Source organism: Rhinoraja longicauda, chromosome 1 (genome assembly GCF_053455715.1).
Source record: "Rhinoraja longicauda isolate Sanriku21f chromosome 1, sRhiLon1.1, whole genome shotgun sequence".
Classification (NCBI taxonomy): Eukaryota; Metazoa; Chordata; class Chondrichthyes; order Rajiformes; family Arhynchobatidae; genus Rhinoraja; species Rhinoraja longicauda.
The window spans coordinates 47,280,532-47,298,657 of record NC_135953.1 but is presented as its reverse complement, the minus strand read 5'-3'; the positions used below and the strand labels follow the sequence as shown (position 1 = coordinate 47,298,657).

At 38.3% G+C, this 18,126-nt stretch overlaps 1 protein-coding gene across 2 annotated transcripts in view; it reads left to right on the top strand.

Annotated features, from left to right (window-relative positions):
• Positions 1-314: 314 nt before the first annotated feature.
• Positions 315-18,126, top strand: part of LOC144592221 (molybdopterin synthase catalytic subunit) — a 39,053-nt gene continuing 21,241 nt past the window's right edge. For both annotated transcript variants that reach the window (XM_078396761.1, XM_078396752.1), the window contains exons 1-2: positions 315-435; positions 17,165-17,318. In XM_078396761.1, the coding sequence (XP_078252887.1) occupies positions 315-435; positions 17,165-17,318 (275 nt within the window). The remainder of the gene's footprint in view (positions 436-17,164; positions 17,319-18,126) is intronic.

The following is an 18,126-nucleotide window of genomic DNA, read 5'->3' as shown; positions in this document are numbered from 1 at the left end:
GAATGTTCTTGTACTCTGTCAGCAAGTTAAGTTGCAAAACAGTACATTAAGCAGCTTGAAATGATCTTTTCGATCACAATACCCAAGGATTAGAACCCCCATTTACTTATATTATTGTTGCAGAATTCATATATGGAATCAACATTTCTTTTTTAATAAATTAATGATTTCTAAAAGATTGGTCTAAATTGTTGCAATAACTGGATGTGGAAGTGTATTTAGGGACAACCTTTGCTGAAACGTCAGTTTGACAGGTAATCAACACGACGTAACTTTTCAACTAGTTAAATTCTGTCTCTCTTTCTCCAGTTACCATGAGCGAACTGGAAGACCAACCAAAGGATTTGATAAAAGTGACTTATGGGAAGCTTTCCACAGATGAAGTAGCAGAATCAGTAAAATCTCCATCTTGTGGAGCTGTGTCTGTGTTTATCGGTAAGCTGTCTACCTCAAATTTGAACAGCATGATTAATAATGTAATTTTCTAGGTGTTGATAATGTAATGTTCTAGATGCCAGTTGAACACCTGATGATTGAGTGGAGTTTGTGGGCCAAGAAACTCCGTCAGGACAGTTCGTTTGTTTGTTTTTATGTCTTGATTGTATTGTAAAGCGTCTTTGAGCATTTGGAAAAGCGCTATAAAAAATAAATGTTTATTATTATTATTATTATTATTAAGAACCCAGTTATTATGCTACATGACAACTTCATTACCATTTCCTTACATATGTATCACTCGCTGGAGAGACTAGACACAGGTAAGGCAGTTTGGAAAACAGTCCATTGAAAAGGGTACAAAATATCGGTATAGTTGCTGAACCAAATAAAGTTTTGTGGTTTCAAATCAACGTCAGACAAAGCTCCAACTGATCTCTACTGTCTTCCTGCAGTAGCTGATGAACTAGGGCATTTTGATCTTGAACATCACCTAGTGGAAGGCATATAGCATCAACACCCAGCTTCCGGGGTATCATGGGCACTAATTTACTTCCAGTTTGACATCTGAGCATGCAATGTTTAAGCTGTCACTACATGAATATATGCAGACTAGGTAGATCAATATTTAAATATTAATTGTAACTCGGGATCTATGAATTAAGCATGTAATGTCTGTCTAACATTTTTAGCAATGGGAAGAAGAATGCTCCTCCCTCTGCACCTTTTAAAGGGATCACCAGGTACTTCTGGATTAATTGCTGATTTATTTTCATTGGAAAGCAGAATGTTGCAAATGCTGGAAATCTGAAATAAAACAAAATGCTGAAATACTCATCAGGTTGTTTCCACCATTTTCTATCTCACTTCAGACTTCTGTTTAGTATAGCTTTATATAATCTTAAAATCTGCAGCGAGTGCTGTGCCAGGAGCTAATGTAACTTGTTTTGACTTCAAGATTTCAACAACTCCTTGACCCAGGTGGCCCAGTGCTGCTCCTCTGAGTCTAATATCGCAATGCGCCAGAGGCCATCCGAACAGCTTTTGCTTGTTTGAAGAGGTTGGGGTGGGAGGGTTTGAAGGCTCTCAATAGGAGGCCATGTTACAAAGGTTCTTCAGAGAGCAACTTGCTGATGTTTACAACATTAAAGAGCAATATGGCTGCTGCCTGGTTATCTGTATGAATGTCGTTACTGGGAGAAGTCACTTATTTCAGCTACAATCTGAATACCAGAACCAAGCAAGAAATGCTTTTGCTGTTATATCAGTAGCCATTCATTTTTCACAAGTCTGACAATATCTCGACCATGTCATTCTTCTCACAAACTTTGGTTGAATGGAAATTATTTTGAAAAATATTATGCAGTCTTCAAGTTCGGTAAATAACCTCCTTTAATCCATTGTAGATTCAAGTTTCCTACCAACATTTAATTTAGATTTTTTGCCTGCAGCATTTTTGCTTCTGTGAATTATTTGTAAAGATCTTCTGGCAATAGTCTTGTGTGACAAGAGTAGTAGAAGATGGTGGCTTTTTTGTTCCTATCTTTTACTTTGTACTGTTTTATAAAATTCTAAATTTCAAACTTTATTTTAGGTCTAGAGCCTTAAACCTATCTTCCCTTCGCTACAGATGTTTTCAGAATTTCTTCTACTTAATGTTAATATTGGGAATTGGCTATTGTCCTAGTCTTTCATCTTCTACCATTATTACATGTTGATATTCCTGTACCAGGTACCATCTGTGATTTAGAAAATTAACTGGTAACCTGTGGCCCTGCCCCAGGCTGCTGCTTTTGACTCTCCATAATGGGATAACTATATTTTTTCCCTGCCAATTTTGGGAATTGTTTGTCGTCTGTTGAATGTATTCCAATAATGTAAAAGCTAGCATCTAAGTACACATTGTGTATTTCTTTTGTGAGCTACCATTTCCTCAAAGTCAGATTTTTCTCTTGAGTTTTACTGATCACATCGCTGCAGCATTGGTGTGAAGACTTAGTAAATTTTGTACGGGTAAAACATAGAGGGGAAAAAACGCAGAACATTTTTTAAATGGTGGAAAAAAAGCATAAAGTTGTTGTCTCAGGTTTGGAAAATCTCATTTTAATACAAATCTATTTAGAGATCTGTAAAAAGTTTTTTTTTTCTGTTTGTTCTAATTATCCCACTTTGAACAGATGGAACAAATGCATTTTCCATGATTAATGATTAGATTAATACATTCATGAGCTTCAGGAAGATCTTGCTTTGCCCTAACGTGAAATATTAAGGTATTTACTTTTAAATAGTAAATGGCAGCGATGTAAAAACATAATTGCGGATTCCCAAGTGTATGTTTGATATTCAAAACCAATCAGTTTTTGCTGTTTATAGTATTTTACTGGAGGTGAAATTTTGAATCAATAATTGGGGGTGGCACGGTGGGGCCGAGTAGAGTTATTGCCTTACAGCGCCAGGTAGCAGGGATTGATCTTGACTGGGTACTGTCTGTACAGAGTTTGTACGTTCTCCCCATATCCACATGGGTTTTCTCCGGGCGCTCTGGTTTTCTCCCACATTCCAAAGGTTAATTTGGCGTCGATAAAACTTGTAAATTGTCCCGAGTGTGTAGGAAGGTGTTAGTGTGCGGGGATTGCTGGTTGGTGTGTACTCTGTGCGCCGAAGGGCCTGTTTCCATGCTGTATCTCCAAACTAAAGTAAATAATGGTAACCACTGACTCACAGCAAGGAAATTGCTCTTTATTTCCAATCTGTTAGGTGGAAAATAACTTGTTCAATGAGTTATTGTGAATTCTGACTATTTATACGTGTGCACTATATTGAACATGGATGTTTAATCACTCTTCTTTAAATCTGGAATTGTAATCATTGGCTTTCTCTTCAGCGTGTGCTAACACATTAATTATTTACATATTTCCATTGAAGGCTTTCTCAGATCATGTCTCTGTGATAAAATATAAAATTTCATTTACGGTTTGGACTTCTTTGGACTGGGTTTAAATTATTCACAAGATAACAGGTAGTTAACCTTTGCTTAAGATGCTGGAATATTATGGGACATTCAAACATCAGCAGCCTTAAAGCGATCATTTTTTTAAAAGTATGAGTTTAAGTGCAAAATGTATTCTTTAATTATAAGCTTAGATTTAAATACCGTATATTTACTCTACAAGATTCTCTATTTATCACAGTTGTATCCTTGGAAAAAGGACAACATTCCTGGAATCTGATAGGTGCAAAAGGGTGACCTCACCTTCCTATTCCTGTAATATGATGCTGCCTTTCACTGCCTTGTCAGACCAAAATCTAAATGGCTGAATGTGGTAATTGTGGTAATATTCTTCAAGTGACGACAGTAAAGGAAACTAATGGACCAAGAACATAGAACAGCTGTGCAACAAAAGAACAGGCCCTTTGCCCCCCAATGTCTGTATCGATCATGATACCAACGCCATCACTAATTTACCTGCACATAACCCATATCCCGCTATTCCCTGCATACCCATGTGCCCACACAAAAGTCCTATCAATGTCACTATCATACCTGCTTCACACACAAACTTCGGCAGCGTGATCCAAGCACTTGCCACCCTCGGTATTAAAAAAAATTGCCCCAGTTATCTGCTTTAAACTTCGCCACTCTGTCCTTAAGCTACACCCTCTACTATTTAATTTTTCCATCTTGGGGGAAAAAGGTTCGTACTGCCTACCCTATCAATCCTTCTCATAATTTTATATACTTCTGATCAGGTCTACCTGCAACATCCGCCATTCCAGAGAAAACAATCTATATCTGTCCAACCTCTAGCTAATACCCCCTAATCCAGGCTTCATTCTGCCACAGGCAATGATGGCCCAATTCTATACTGCTTTAAGACTTACTAGTCCTGCCCTCTTCCTTCCCACCACTTCCAGTTTCTGATCTCCTACCCTGGTTCCCACCCTCCTACCTCTTTAGTTTATAGAAGTGAAGGAAAATAAAATAAATGGATATTAACTGTTGGTTTGGCCTAGATATTGAACATTTAATGTATTGTAGCGTCTGATGGCATTTCACATCATTTTAGTGAAAAACAAAATTTAACACTTGGCCATTAACGGATATGATTGGATGTGTGATGAAAAGTTTGATGGAGGCCAAGTCTTGAGGAGAAAATTAATGGCAGAGTAAAAAGAAGCGAGCCTGAAAAGTTTGGAAACAGATTTCAGGGCTTAGAGCATTATCACAAACTGGTAATTACATTTTATGTTTTTTCATAAAGACATGACATGAGAAAAAGAAATATATGAGAAACATTGAAATATGTAAATAATTGTCTCGGCTACGAATGTTGGAATTATTGAAAATAAGGGCTATAGAAAAGGATGGATCATTGAAATACATTGAAAGAGCCTCTAGTTCGGATCAATTTACGAACTAGATTTACCTAATGCATTTTTATTATTTCAAATTTTTTTTAATGCAGGAAACCAAACCAGCTGAGATGCCAAGAGCAAAATTCCATATAGCAACATGATAATGACCAGATAGACACAAAATGCTGGAGTAATTCAGCGGGTCAGGCAGCATCGCAGGAGAGAAGGAATGGGTGACATTTCAGGTCGAGACCTTTCTGACTCATGTCAGGGGAGGGGGAGGGACAAAGATAGGATGTAGTCGGAGACAGGAAGACTAGTAGGAGAATTGGGAAGGGGGAGGGGATAGAGAGGGGAAGCAGGGACTACCTGAAGTGGGAGAAGTCAATGTTCAAACCGTTGGGGTGTAAATTGTCCCGCCCTCTCCCCTGACGTCATTCTGAAGAAGGGTCTTGACCCGAAACGTCACCCATTCCTTCTCTCCTGAGATGCTGCCTGACCTGCTGAGTTACTCCAGTATTTTGTGTCTATCTGGTCATTATCATGTTGCTATATTGGATTAGATTACCTTCGATTTAAAACAGCATCTGCAGTTATTTTCCTACTATGATAATGACCAGATTCTGTTTCCAGTATTGGTCAGGTCGCATGGAACTCCCCTGGTCTCACTTATACTGCCACCGGAGATGTGTAGGAAAGAACTGCAGATGCTGATTTAAACCAAAGATAGACACAAAATGCTGAAGTAACTCTGGCAGCATCTCTGGAGACAATGAATTGGGTGATGTTTCAGATCGAGTCTGAGGAAGGGTCTCGACCCAAAAAGTTACCCATGTGTAGGAAGGAACCGCAGATGCTGATTTAAACCATGATTGACCCAAAATGTTGGAGTAACTCAGCGGGACAGACAGCATCTCTGGAGAGAAGGAATGGGTGACGTTTCAGGTCGAATCTGAAGAAGGCTCTTGATCCGAAAGGACACCCATTCCTTCTCTCCAGAGATGCTGCCTGTCCCATTGAGTTACTCCAGCATTTGGAGTCTATCTGTCACCAGAGAGGTGGTTGGGATAGGTCCATTCAAAAGACTTAACAACAGGAAATGCACTCGATTTTGAGTTGGGGGAATCCCTGCATTCAGTAGTTGTGTTGTATTCAAGTTGGCCGTGAAGTCAATCAATTTAAATAATTCGCACTGACAGGAAACCGGTCTTCAATTTTTGATTTACTTTACATTGCATAGAATTTTAAATAAGGATTTGAACGTACTTAAATGATAAATGGAATTAAAAATACTTTAAAATATTTTTTGTTAAATGTTCATCGAGAGAATTACATAAATTTAGACATACAATGGCGGATAGTATGACTGGCAGTAGTTAAGGCTTATTAAGCCATAACACTTCATTTTGACGATGTATAATTAAGAATAAGAGTACTTTACAGTGACACTAGTTTATAAAACATTGTTTTACATTGGTTCAAATTAATGAAATTTGATTGTGATGGATAAAGCAGGAAACAACATTGACTCGTCTCAAAATAATCGCAGATTTGGCAGTGATAACTTCCAAGACCCCATCCTACTTTTTTGTTACCCAACAGTTTATGTAGACGCAAGGAACTGCGGAAGCTGGAATCTTGAGGAAAGCTGGTGGGATGAAAGGTGAGAACTAGAGGAGAACTAGAGGCGGCACGGTGGCGCAGCGGTAGAGTTGCTGCCTTACAGCGAATGCAGCGCCGGGGGCTCAGGTTCGATCCTGACTATGGGCGCCGTCTGTACGGAGTTTGTACGTTCTTCCCGTGACCTGCGTGGGTTTTCTCCGAGATCTTCGGTTTCCTCCCACACTCCAAAGACGTACAGGTATGTAGGTTAATTGACTGGGTAAATGTAAATTGTCCCTAGTGTGTGTAGGATAGTGTTAATGTGCGGGGATCGCTGGGCGGCGCAGACTCGGTGGGCTGAAGGGCCTGTTTCCGCGCTGTATTTCTAAATCTAAATCTAAAAAAAAATCTAAAGTCTCTCCATGTTCTGTCTGGGTGGGGGGGGGAGGGGAGGGGGAGGGGAGGGGGGGGGATGGGAGCAAGAGCAGTACTGTGGGACACAGAGACAACATGAGGGATCCATCTACAACAGCAGGGGGCAAACCATGCAAACGCTGCTGGAATGAAAGGTGGGAACCGCGGGTATCCTATCCTTGTTCAGTCTGCAGGTGCGGAGGCTGGTGGGGTGAAAGATAAGAACCAAAGGTACTATTCATGTTAGACACAAAATGCTGGAGTAACTCAGTGGGATAGGTAGCGTCTCTGGAGCAATGGAATGGGTTAACCTCTGCCTAACCTGAAAGGACTGTCGGGCTCCCTGGCAGGGTCGAGAGAGGAGGTATAGGGATAGGTGTTGCATCTCCTGTGGTTGCAGAAGAAGGTACATGGGGAGGGGTGGTTTTGGTGGGGAGGGATGAGTTAACCAGGGAGTTGCAGGGGGAACAGTCTGTGGAAGGGGGAAAGGGGTGGAGATGGGAAGAAGTGACTAGTCTCTCTACATCATCGTCTATATTTCTCATTTCCCTTTCACGTGACTTTCAGTCTGAAGAAGGGTCTCGATCCGAAACGTCATCCATTCCTTCTCTCTAGAGATGCTGCCTGTCCTGCTGAGATACATCAGCATTATGTGTCTATCTTCGGTTTAAACCAGCATCTGCAGTTCCTTCCGATACATACTCTATTCTTGTTCTGTCTAGGGGGTGTGGAGGCTGGTGGGGTGAAAGGTGAAAGCCAGATGAACTCTGTCCTTATTCTGACTGGAGGGGTGGGGCCCAGGGGAACTGGACTTTGTGTTTTGTTTCTGGTTTATGTATTAGAAAATAATTAACCATTTCTCCAATTTATTGTCACACATTAATTTCACCAAGTCTCATATTGTTAATTGACTGGAAAGAATAAAGTATTGTAGGTTGCATTTAGATGACTGTTTCTCCATTATGACACCAGCTGTACATCATGTTTCCTCTTTTTTCCCCAATACTTAATTTTTCCAATTTTTTTTTCCTTGTGCCAGTTTACTTATTGATTATTTGGAATCTGTCGAAAATATAATATAGTTAAATCTGGTGCCATTTTTAATTAATTCTGTTTTTAATGTAAGATTATGGATCTTTCAACTGAAGCAGTTCAAACATCGTCTAATATTGTGATTTTAAATGCAAAATATAACAGCACATGCTGGAAATCTAAAATAGAAAAAGAAATCGCTGAGTACCTCAGCATGTCGGGTAAGATTTGTGGAGAGGGAATCAGAGATAATATTACAGGACTGTCCACATTTCAAATGCCCTGAAATGTTAACAGTTTCACTGTAGATACTGCTTGATCTTTGAGTATCTTAGGTGTGTTCTGTTTTTGTTTCTAACAATATGATAGCTATACCTTAAGCATTATAAATGCACATAAGTTCCTTATAATTCTCATTGTTACTTTAAATTGCTTGTTTAGTTTTGGAGTAACTGGAATAGAATCATTGCATTGGAAGATTCGTTTACATCTGGATTTTCACTGACATGTAAACCAAAATTATTGCAATCTGGTCAGAGTAAGAGCATTATTTGCACCAGGAAATCAAAAACGGGCCCATTAATCATTGGATTGAACGTGTTAGTAAACATCAGTGGGATGAGCAAAGTGAATGCATTATATGAAGATGGGGATATAACAAAGGATGACAAACCAAGAATTTACAAACCTCAAGTCAAGTGTAATATATGTAGATGGAATTAACCTTACAAATGCAATTTGTTAATCAGAAATTGAAAGTGCTGGGCTTTGATTTTAAAATGGAGATGCATAATACTTGCAAATAGAATAGAGGATGATCTTTGGAAATTATTTATATCCCTTGTTGAAGATAAATTGTTGGCAGAGGTTAAAACTAACCTTTTTTAAGTTGCTGTTAAGTTAAGGATTGTGTCTGGAAGTCCTGAGAGAAATGGGTAATTAATTTAATGGTAAGGAAGGCAGAAGTATTGATTTTTTGGAACTTGGATTGAAGAGTCCTAAAATATTTGCAACATTTTGCAGAAATTTATAAATGTAAATGCCAGATTTGTCATTGATTGTGAATGTTCAAAATAGTTTCTTGCTACCTTAGCTAAGTTTATTTTGCAGAAAATGTGCTATTTTATAAATTTCTTCAAATATATAGCCTGGGGGCTTTTGTTTAGTTTAGAGATACTGCTCAGGAATAGGTCCTTTGGCCCACTGAGTCCACACCGACTAGCGATCCCTGCACATTAACACTACACTACACTACACACTAGGGGCAATTTTATTTTTTTCACCAAGCCAATTAACCTACAAACCTGAACGTCTTTGGAGAGTGGGAGGAAACTGAAGATCCTGGAGGAAACCCACGCTGGTCATGGGGAGAACGTACAAACTCCATACAGACAGCACCCGTAGTCAGGATAGAACACAGGTCTCTGGCGCTACAAGGCAGTAGCTCTACCACTGTGCCACCGTGCCGTATTTTGCTTATATTGGTGAGAATCACCACCACTGTTGGAGAATACTGCTTATGTCAGTTTGTAATGGCACCTTTGCCATTGTTTTCCAGTGATGGCTGGGACAACTGGAAAGGATTTTCTAATCATAATCGGACTTGCATAAAATCATTCATGGTGCTTTTGTTAAATGGCTCGAGTGTGGTTTGTTATTCAAACCAGACTGGTAATAACATTGCTTTGTTTGGCAACAAAGCTGATGATTCATATAGACAAAGAAGAGTAGTTGGGGAATACAGTATGTTGTTGCTAAAATTATGAATTAAATACTTGGCTCTCGTAATATTTGTAGACACTGCTTTTTTATGATTTCAAATGTCCTCCAGAGCTTCATAGACTGAAGTACTTTTGAAATATAGTTATTATCACCTCTTAGACATGCATTTTAATGAGATAAATGATCAGATGATCTTTTATTTTCTTTAGTTGAAGGGCACATTGTTATAATTCATTTTGGTTTAAAAATGTCCCTGATTAGTCTGGGATCTTTCAAGCAGAATTTCAAGCACTGGTTAAAGATGGCACCCTCAACAATTCAATATTTCCTCAATTTCTGACTGCAATGTCATTTAGGAGTGTGTGTTTGAGTCTGAAATGTGATGTGAAAATGTGAGAGAGTGCTGCGATTTGGCCAGGACTGGCAGCAAACAGTAATATTTTAATGATTTCTAAGTGCATTCAGAAATGTAATGCAAATATGTAGACTGAAAAAAAAAAATGTTTGTCCTCAAATGTCTTTCCAGGATTCTGAGTATCAGCTGGAAGGAAAAATGGAGAACAAAGTATTTGGAGTTAAGTTCATAGCAGCTGCCACTAAGCCAACTTGTGAAGCAAAGATTTATCACTTGGCTGGATCATGGTTTCTAGATGCAAAATTCCAGACTGCACTGCTGAGCGCTGAAATAGCAGCTCGGTGGTAAAATGATGTATGCAATGCCAGCAGTATCCTGGCAAAACATGAGAGAGATAAACCTCATAGAAACTTACATTGGTTGCTTATTTGGAAAGAGGCACAATAGCTGACTAAATTCTGATTCTGTGTGCATTAAGGAAACAGGATGGGGGCATATTTTAATCTCTTTACTTTGCACATGCTTTGATCAGAGAGGAGGGGAGGACAGGCATATGATTTATACCCAAGTCATTGTACAGTAGCCTGTGCAGCACGTTCCCATACTTGTCCAGACATATCTGTCAATTGATTTTTCTTTCCCCACTGCTAGCTGCAGCTTCGGCACAGCATCTTCTTGTGTGAAACAAATGAAACACTGGCAGTTAAGTTTTCAATATGTCTGTATCCATACTTTTAAAGTTGCCTACTGCACTAAAATGAAATATCAATTTTAAATTATTTTGTTTGAAATGTGTCAATTGGATATACAATTAAATTTAGGGTCAGAAAGGGTGATAATTATTTTACTTAAGTACTTCAGAGATGCATTGAAGTGGATTTTCCCATGTGAAGCATGAACATTTTTTTTTGTTGCAAGGTTGATAAACTGAGCACTTTACTGCTTGAAGCAATTCCATAATCTTCATAATTTAGCAAGTTTTCTTCGTAATTTTATCACCTTTTGTGCATTAATATTTCATAGGTGGCGCAGCGGTAGAGTTGCTGCCTTACAGCGAATGCAGCGCTGGAGACTCAGGTTCGATCCTGACTACGGGCGTCGTCTGTACGGAGTTTGTACGTTCTCCCCATGACCTGCATGGGTTTTTTCCGAGATATTCGGTTTCCTCCCACACTCCAAAGACGTGTAGGTTAATTGACTGGGTAAAATGTTAAAAAAAAAAAAATTGTCCCTGGTGTGTGTAGGATAGTGTTAATGTACAGGGATCGCTGGGCGGCGCGGACTTGGTGGGCCGAAAGGGCCTGTTTCCGCGCTGTAGAATCTAAATCTAAAATCTAAAAAATCTAAACATAGAACAGTACAGCACAGGAACAGACCCTTCAGCCCACAATATGTGTGTTGAATATAATGCCCAGTTAAACTGATCTTTTCTGCCTGTACATGATCCATATCCCTCTCCTCTGCACTTTCATGTGCCTGTCGAAAAGCCAAAGGTTTTTATTCCATTGCAAACCGTAGACATTTCACCATTAAAATTGACAACCTTTTCAGATGGGAAAGTGAGGTTCATTGACAAATTTGGGTGAATGATTTGTGAAAGAGCTTTCATAGTTTCCTGATCAGCATGCCTTCCTCAACCAGCAGTACCAAAATTAACTGGTCATTTATCATATTTTTTGTTTTGTGTGATCTAAGTTATGCTTGGTTATATGATTGCATATCTGACAAAAGTAACTGCTTTTTAAAGTTGAAGTATTGAGCATTGATGCGAAGCATTCAAGCATCTTAGATAGGCACAGATACTATTCAAATAGTTTCTCCTCGCTGAATATACCATTATTATCACAAGCGCGCTAACGTGCCAGAAATGCGCATGTGGCTAGTAATTTGTAAAATACATCAGGACAAGAATTTCTGAAAGTGGTAAATTGGCCAATCTTGTAAGTGACATACATGCATTGACCTTGTATTTTCTAGACCTGATCACGTTGATTTATTCTCTGAAACTGTTCTGATTTAGGACAGAATAATCCTGCTTTAAGGAACATCTTGTGCGACTTAAAGTTGTAATGAGGAATGAGAATAAGACCTGACCTTAAAACAAAAAAATGAAAGCTTGGCAAAGCAACAGTTTCGTTGTCCAAACTGTCAATGACTTGCAATGGTTATGCCTATGTATTAAAAAAGTAATATAAAAACAATGAAAGAATCATTAATAGTTCTTTAAAAAAAGTAATATTTTACTGTCTTAAAATGCTTTGACACTTTTTAGTTGAATTTTCTTAAATCATTTAATTATTTAAAATATCTGTAAATTGCTTTTTTACTTCTTTCTGGTTCAAATAAATGTGTTTGTTGTACCTGATGCAGGTTCAACAGGCAGAGTGCCAAATGCAGCTGATGGGAAATTGTCTGAAGTTTGTATTCCATCACCAGACCGCTGAGGACGCCGGTGTTGGCGTGTAGCCAGGATATTACTGGCAGCAATCAGCCAGCATATTTGGGATATTTTTGTTCATATTCTATAGTTTGTGACATTTACAGGGGTAAATCCTGGTAGTTCACATTTGGATTTCCTGGAAGATTGTACCCCTTACAATTTACTTTTTGCATGCAGCTTTATCCAAACATAATGCGGTATTGTTATGCAGAGAAATATTGTATCGAACTAGACAGCGCCGAAAAAGGTTCATCCCTCGTGTCCATGCTAGCTGACAAATATTTATCTATACTAATCCCATTCTCCAGCACAGCCTATAGCCTTACAAAAAAGGAATTTCAGGTATTTAGCAAAATAGTTCTTAAATATGTGGGAAGATCTGTTTCCACCGTTCTTTTAGGCAACCTTTCCAGATTTCACCCGCGTTGAGTGGACCTTGGGTGGTGATTTTGATTCCCTATTTCCAGAGGCCCTAACAGCAGACGAAGCTGAGGGTAGCGTTTAAACTTGTGTCAAAGCTCTGATATATAGTCTTTTATATCGCCTAGCTATCGCAGATATTCAGAGCTTTTATCTCGTCTAGCTGTCGTAGATATTCAGTAATTTTTGTTTTATTTTAGAAATCCCATCATGTCACACTTTGAACTGTATTGAGGTTTCTTTCATGTGATTGGTTCCAGTCCCTTCGGAGGTTGTGTTCTGACTGGGACTTGCTGTACTTCTGACTGTATTCTCATCTGCATTTTGGAATTGAAAACTCTATTTTATCAAAGTCGTTTGAGTATGAATTCCCATTACTGATCCCTGGCGATATGATCCAACTCTAAAAAATAGCATATTTTCCAAATAGAGCATATTCTCTTCATTGTGCTCTGCTTTCTTTCCCTCAAACCATTAGTTCCAAGTTGGTACACTTTTATTACTGGTAATCATCTTTTGTTGGAGCATCTTTTGTCAAATATCTCATGTAATCCTAATCTATTGAGACTCTGCACTGCACCTTGCTGGTTATGTCCTCAAGAAATTCAAATTTATTGGTCAGACCTGACCTCATTACAAATCCAAAATCACTCTCTTTGATCATCACCTAATTGTCCAAGTTTTCAGTCATTTAGCCCTTTGATGGCTTCTGGTAACTTACCTATACCTGATAAGGCTGACTAATAAAGGGGAAAGCTAGTGATGTGGAAATGGACGGGTAAATATTATGACCATTATGTGCTTGCATTTAGAATAAATATTGGTGGCTGAAAGGTCCTGTTGTAACTTTGAACTCCTAATACTTCCATGAGGCATTTATCTTCTGACATGAAAGTTTTCCTAGCATGTATAAATATGACTGCAAATGCAATGGAGAAACAAGGAACTGGTTTACAAAAATGACAGTGCTGGAGTAACTGAGGGCTAAGGTTTGTTGTATCTATGTTGTTCACTCCAATAATTCATCATGCTTGCTTCAACAGTGCCTCTATAACTTGTGACCACTGGCGTTCAGAAGGACGAGCAATATGGATATACCATCAAGTCCCCCGTTTACACATGATCTTGACTTGAACATGTGTTGTTGAATCAGAAAACTAATTTTATTCACATCACCCACCTTGTGAGAACTGCAATAATGCAGTCTTCATCAGTTTTTAAGGCAATGTGGGACCAGCAATCAATGCAGCAATGCCAAAGTCACTTGCAATCCATTATTAAATGAAAACCATTCTGAAGTAACCTCAAAATAGTCTAAGCTATCGTCAGGAAGTTCTACATCTAAGTTCACATCAGAAGTTTTCCACGTAACAACAACCTGCATGAAGATTTAAATGTGAATTCTAGTTGTTAATTCTTCAAGTCTATTGTACCTTTTTATCGCAATAATATTTATATTTCAAGTTTGATGCTTCACAACAAATAAACTGTCATTACAGTTACAAATGTGACAAATGCATTGCGAACCTAACGACTCAAACAAAAGTTATCTTTTATTCTATAAAAACATAGTTGCTCTCTTTAAAATGCACTGTACAATTATTCTTACCTTTTACAGTTGTTTTCCACGACAAACGTAGTGCCCAAAGTATTATTCTTTTTGGTTGTCGTTTTTTAAATCTCGCCATTGGGACGCATTTCAGACAGTGTGATGTACTAAATTGTTTGCAGTTACTGTTTATGAATATTTTATTATGAATATTGGATAACTTGCTGCTTGTAACCAGATTGCATTGCTTCTGAGGAACCAATTGAATGTGACAACGTTGATCAGCAGAAATCCTCTTGCTTCGTATATAATACTGTTATTATTAAAAAATGTTAATTGTGTTGGTGTATTCAGAAGCCGTGAATTGACAAGCACCTGTCAACACCGTCATTGAAATTATATTTGGAATTAGACATGTAAAAGGTGGATAACAGAATAATTGTACATTTATTTTCTGAAGAGTTACATAGTTTGTCAAAAGATTTAAGCCATAATCCAAATTTATGTGCAGAATTTAAAAAAATTAAGTAGAGATTAAATAATAGTTTTGAGGTGTTAATAATGAAGCCAATCAGAATTACTTTGATCCACCTTCATCTAATGTTTGCCCTGATTACAAAACAGTTGCCATAGAAATGGCCCTTTAATATTAATGATCAGCCAACACTACCATAGGCTGAATATGATTTATCCAATACAATGTTTTATTGTAACCGAACTGCCTGTAACAACATATTTTAATGATGAGTTCTGTTCAAATAATTCTTCTGGTATTAGTTTATTGTTGTGTGTATGGAGATATAGTGAAAAACTCTTGTGTGCTATCCAGTCAAATCATACCTCGCATGAGTACAATCAAGCCTTGCACAAATACAACAGTTAGTGTAAAGAGAAGAATATGGTGCAACAGTATTCCAGCTACAGAGAAAGTACAGGTTTAAAAAGAGTGCAAGAGCTGCACTGTGTTGTTTTTTGCGAGATCATGTCTCCACCCTGAGCTTAGGAGAAATCTGTTCAGTAGTCTGATAATTTCAGGAAATAAGCTGTTCCTGAACCTGGTGGTACATGCTTTCAAACCTTTGTATCTACTGTCTGATGGGAGATGGGAAAAGAGAGAATGACCACAATAAGTTGTTCTTGATTATATTGGGTGCTTTCCCGAGGCAGTGTGAAGTGTAGATGGAGTCGATGGGGGGGAAGGGGGAAGGAGGCCAGTTTGTGTGAAGAACTGGGCTGAATCCACAACTTTCTGCAATTGCTTGTGATTTATTTCTGGGCAGAGTAAATTGTGATGCATTGTGATAGGATGCTTTTTATGGTGCATGTTAAGAAATTGGTTGGAGTCATTAGAGATAAGTTTAGTTTAGTTTGTTGTCACGTGTACCAATGCACATTGAAGTATAAGAAAATAACTGGTACAAATCGAAGGTATTTATTCACAAAATGCTGGAGTAACTCAGCAGGTCAGGGAGCATCTCGGGAGAGAAGGAATGGGTGACGTTTCGGTCGAGACCCTTCTTCAGACTGATGTCAGGGGGGCGGGACAAAGACTAAGGCACATTGAAAAGCATTTGTTGCGTGCTAACCAGCCAGCAAAAAGACAATACGTGATTACAATTGATCCATTTACAGTGTATAGATACATGATAAGGGAATAATGTTTAGTGCAAGGTAAAGCCAGCAAAGTCCGGCTGAATTTCCTTAGTCTCCTGAGCATGCAGAGGCTTTGATGTGCTTTCTGGATTGGAGTGTCAATACACTTGACGGAGGACAAATTATCACAGGTTCTATTGATGTAATTTTATAATCTTTTCTGGCACTATAACATTCATCCACTACGGGGACTTTGCCATTAGTTTCAACATCATCCAATCAGTGATTTTAATGTTGTTCTCTTTGGCTCAGATGCTTAATTAAATTAAATTTATCTTTTCAGCTGCGATAAGCAGTTGTAAAGTTGTTTTGTCATTTGTGTTAATGTCTATTAGTAAGTTTTTTGGTTTTTATTTCAGTGGAATTCTTTCTAATATGCAGGAATGAGGGGGGAAGTCAGTAATCACTGCATTGAAGCATTTTTTTAAATCATTAATGAAATTCCAATTTGATTGATAAAAAATATTTAAATTACATTGTATGGCATTAGCAAAATTGATTACAGCTTTGTTTTGACTGTTTAAGTGCAAGATATTTTGTAAATGGATTTGATAAGCAAGTCATATTAAGTGATACTAAGGTTGGAATTTGCATGTTGGTTGAAATAAAGCAACTCTGGGGCATACAGACACACTATCAGCACTGTAAGGAACTTGCATTATTATAGTAATTAACCACAGGGAAAGTGTCAAGTATATTAATATCAATTATTTTGTAGTTATTTTGTATATATTCATTACAATACCCAAGAATACATATTGTTTTAATAATATTCGGTTGTTACATTGGTCTTCCATCTTGTTGCATATGGGGAAATTAAAGTGAAATGGATTTCAAAGTCAAAGTGAAGGCGGCGGAAGATGGAACCCTTGAGTATTGGGCACAAGACAAAATAGAATGTAATCAGGAGGCCAATTAAATGGATGTAAAGAATAAGAAGAGTCTAATCTTGAGGTTGGAAGCAAAGAATCAATATACTTTTGGTGATAGTGCAGTCGAGCTGGAGAAGATAATGACAATTAAAGGCTGAAGAAATGGTGCTTGAGAATGAAATATTCATGACATAACATCTTATAGAGTTTGGGAAGGGGAGTTAGCCTACTGAATCGGGAGGAGGTGTGAGGTGCTCAGAGCTGTTTGGTAAATAATTTTAACAGTCTTCTAAGCTGTAGTTTTCATTTATTAGGTACAACCAGAAATAATTTTGAAGGAAAGAAAGTTGTCCGACTTGAATATGAAGCATATATTCCGATGGCTGAAGCTGAAATAAAGAAGATCTGCAGAGGTATAAGAAACCGATGGCCAGCAATTCAGCACATCAGCGTTCATCACAGACTTGGGTAAGTTACTGGTACTGAATACGTCATGAGTCATGACATTGAAACTGAGATAGTTAGAATGACGGGAACAGACAACTAATATGAATGGATTGTGCTCTTCTGTGATACTTCATGCTGCTCGTACAGAAGATTATGCAGATTTGCAATAGAGTAACATTTGGCAGTTATCAAAGCAAAGATTAGACTATTTCACTAAATTTGATGTTTAAGCAAATAAGAATTGAGATTTTGAAGCAAATGCACTTGAGAATTTGTACTGTTGAATGTGTGTTTTAATTGCATAAACTCAATCATACTAAATCAGAACTTGAGGAGCCGAGCACCAGGCAGAGGTTGGGCAGGCTGTGTTCCTTGGAGCCCAGGTGGCTGAGGGGTGATCTTAAAGAGTGAATGTCCATAGTCTTTTAACCAGGGTAAAGGAGTAAAAAACAAGAGGACATATGTTTCAGGTGACAGGGACGATTTAATACAAACCGGAGGAGCAACTTTTTCACTCGGAGGGTGGTATGTGAATGGAACAAGCTGCCAGAGGAGGTAGCTGAGGCAGATATTATAATGGCATTTTGTTTTAGTTTAAAGATACAGCATGGAAACAGGCCCTTCAGCCCATCAAGTCCACGCTGACCAGTGATCGCCTGTTCACTAGTCCCCTGTTGCCCCAGTTTTGCGTTCTACACACAAGGTGCAATTTACAGAAGCCAATCAGCCTATAAACCTGCATGACTTTGGAATGTGGGAGGAAACTGGAACACCTGAACAAAACCTACACGGTCGCAGAGAGAACGTACAAACTCCGTTCAGATATCAC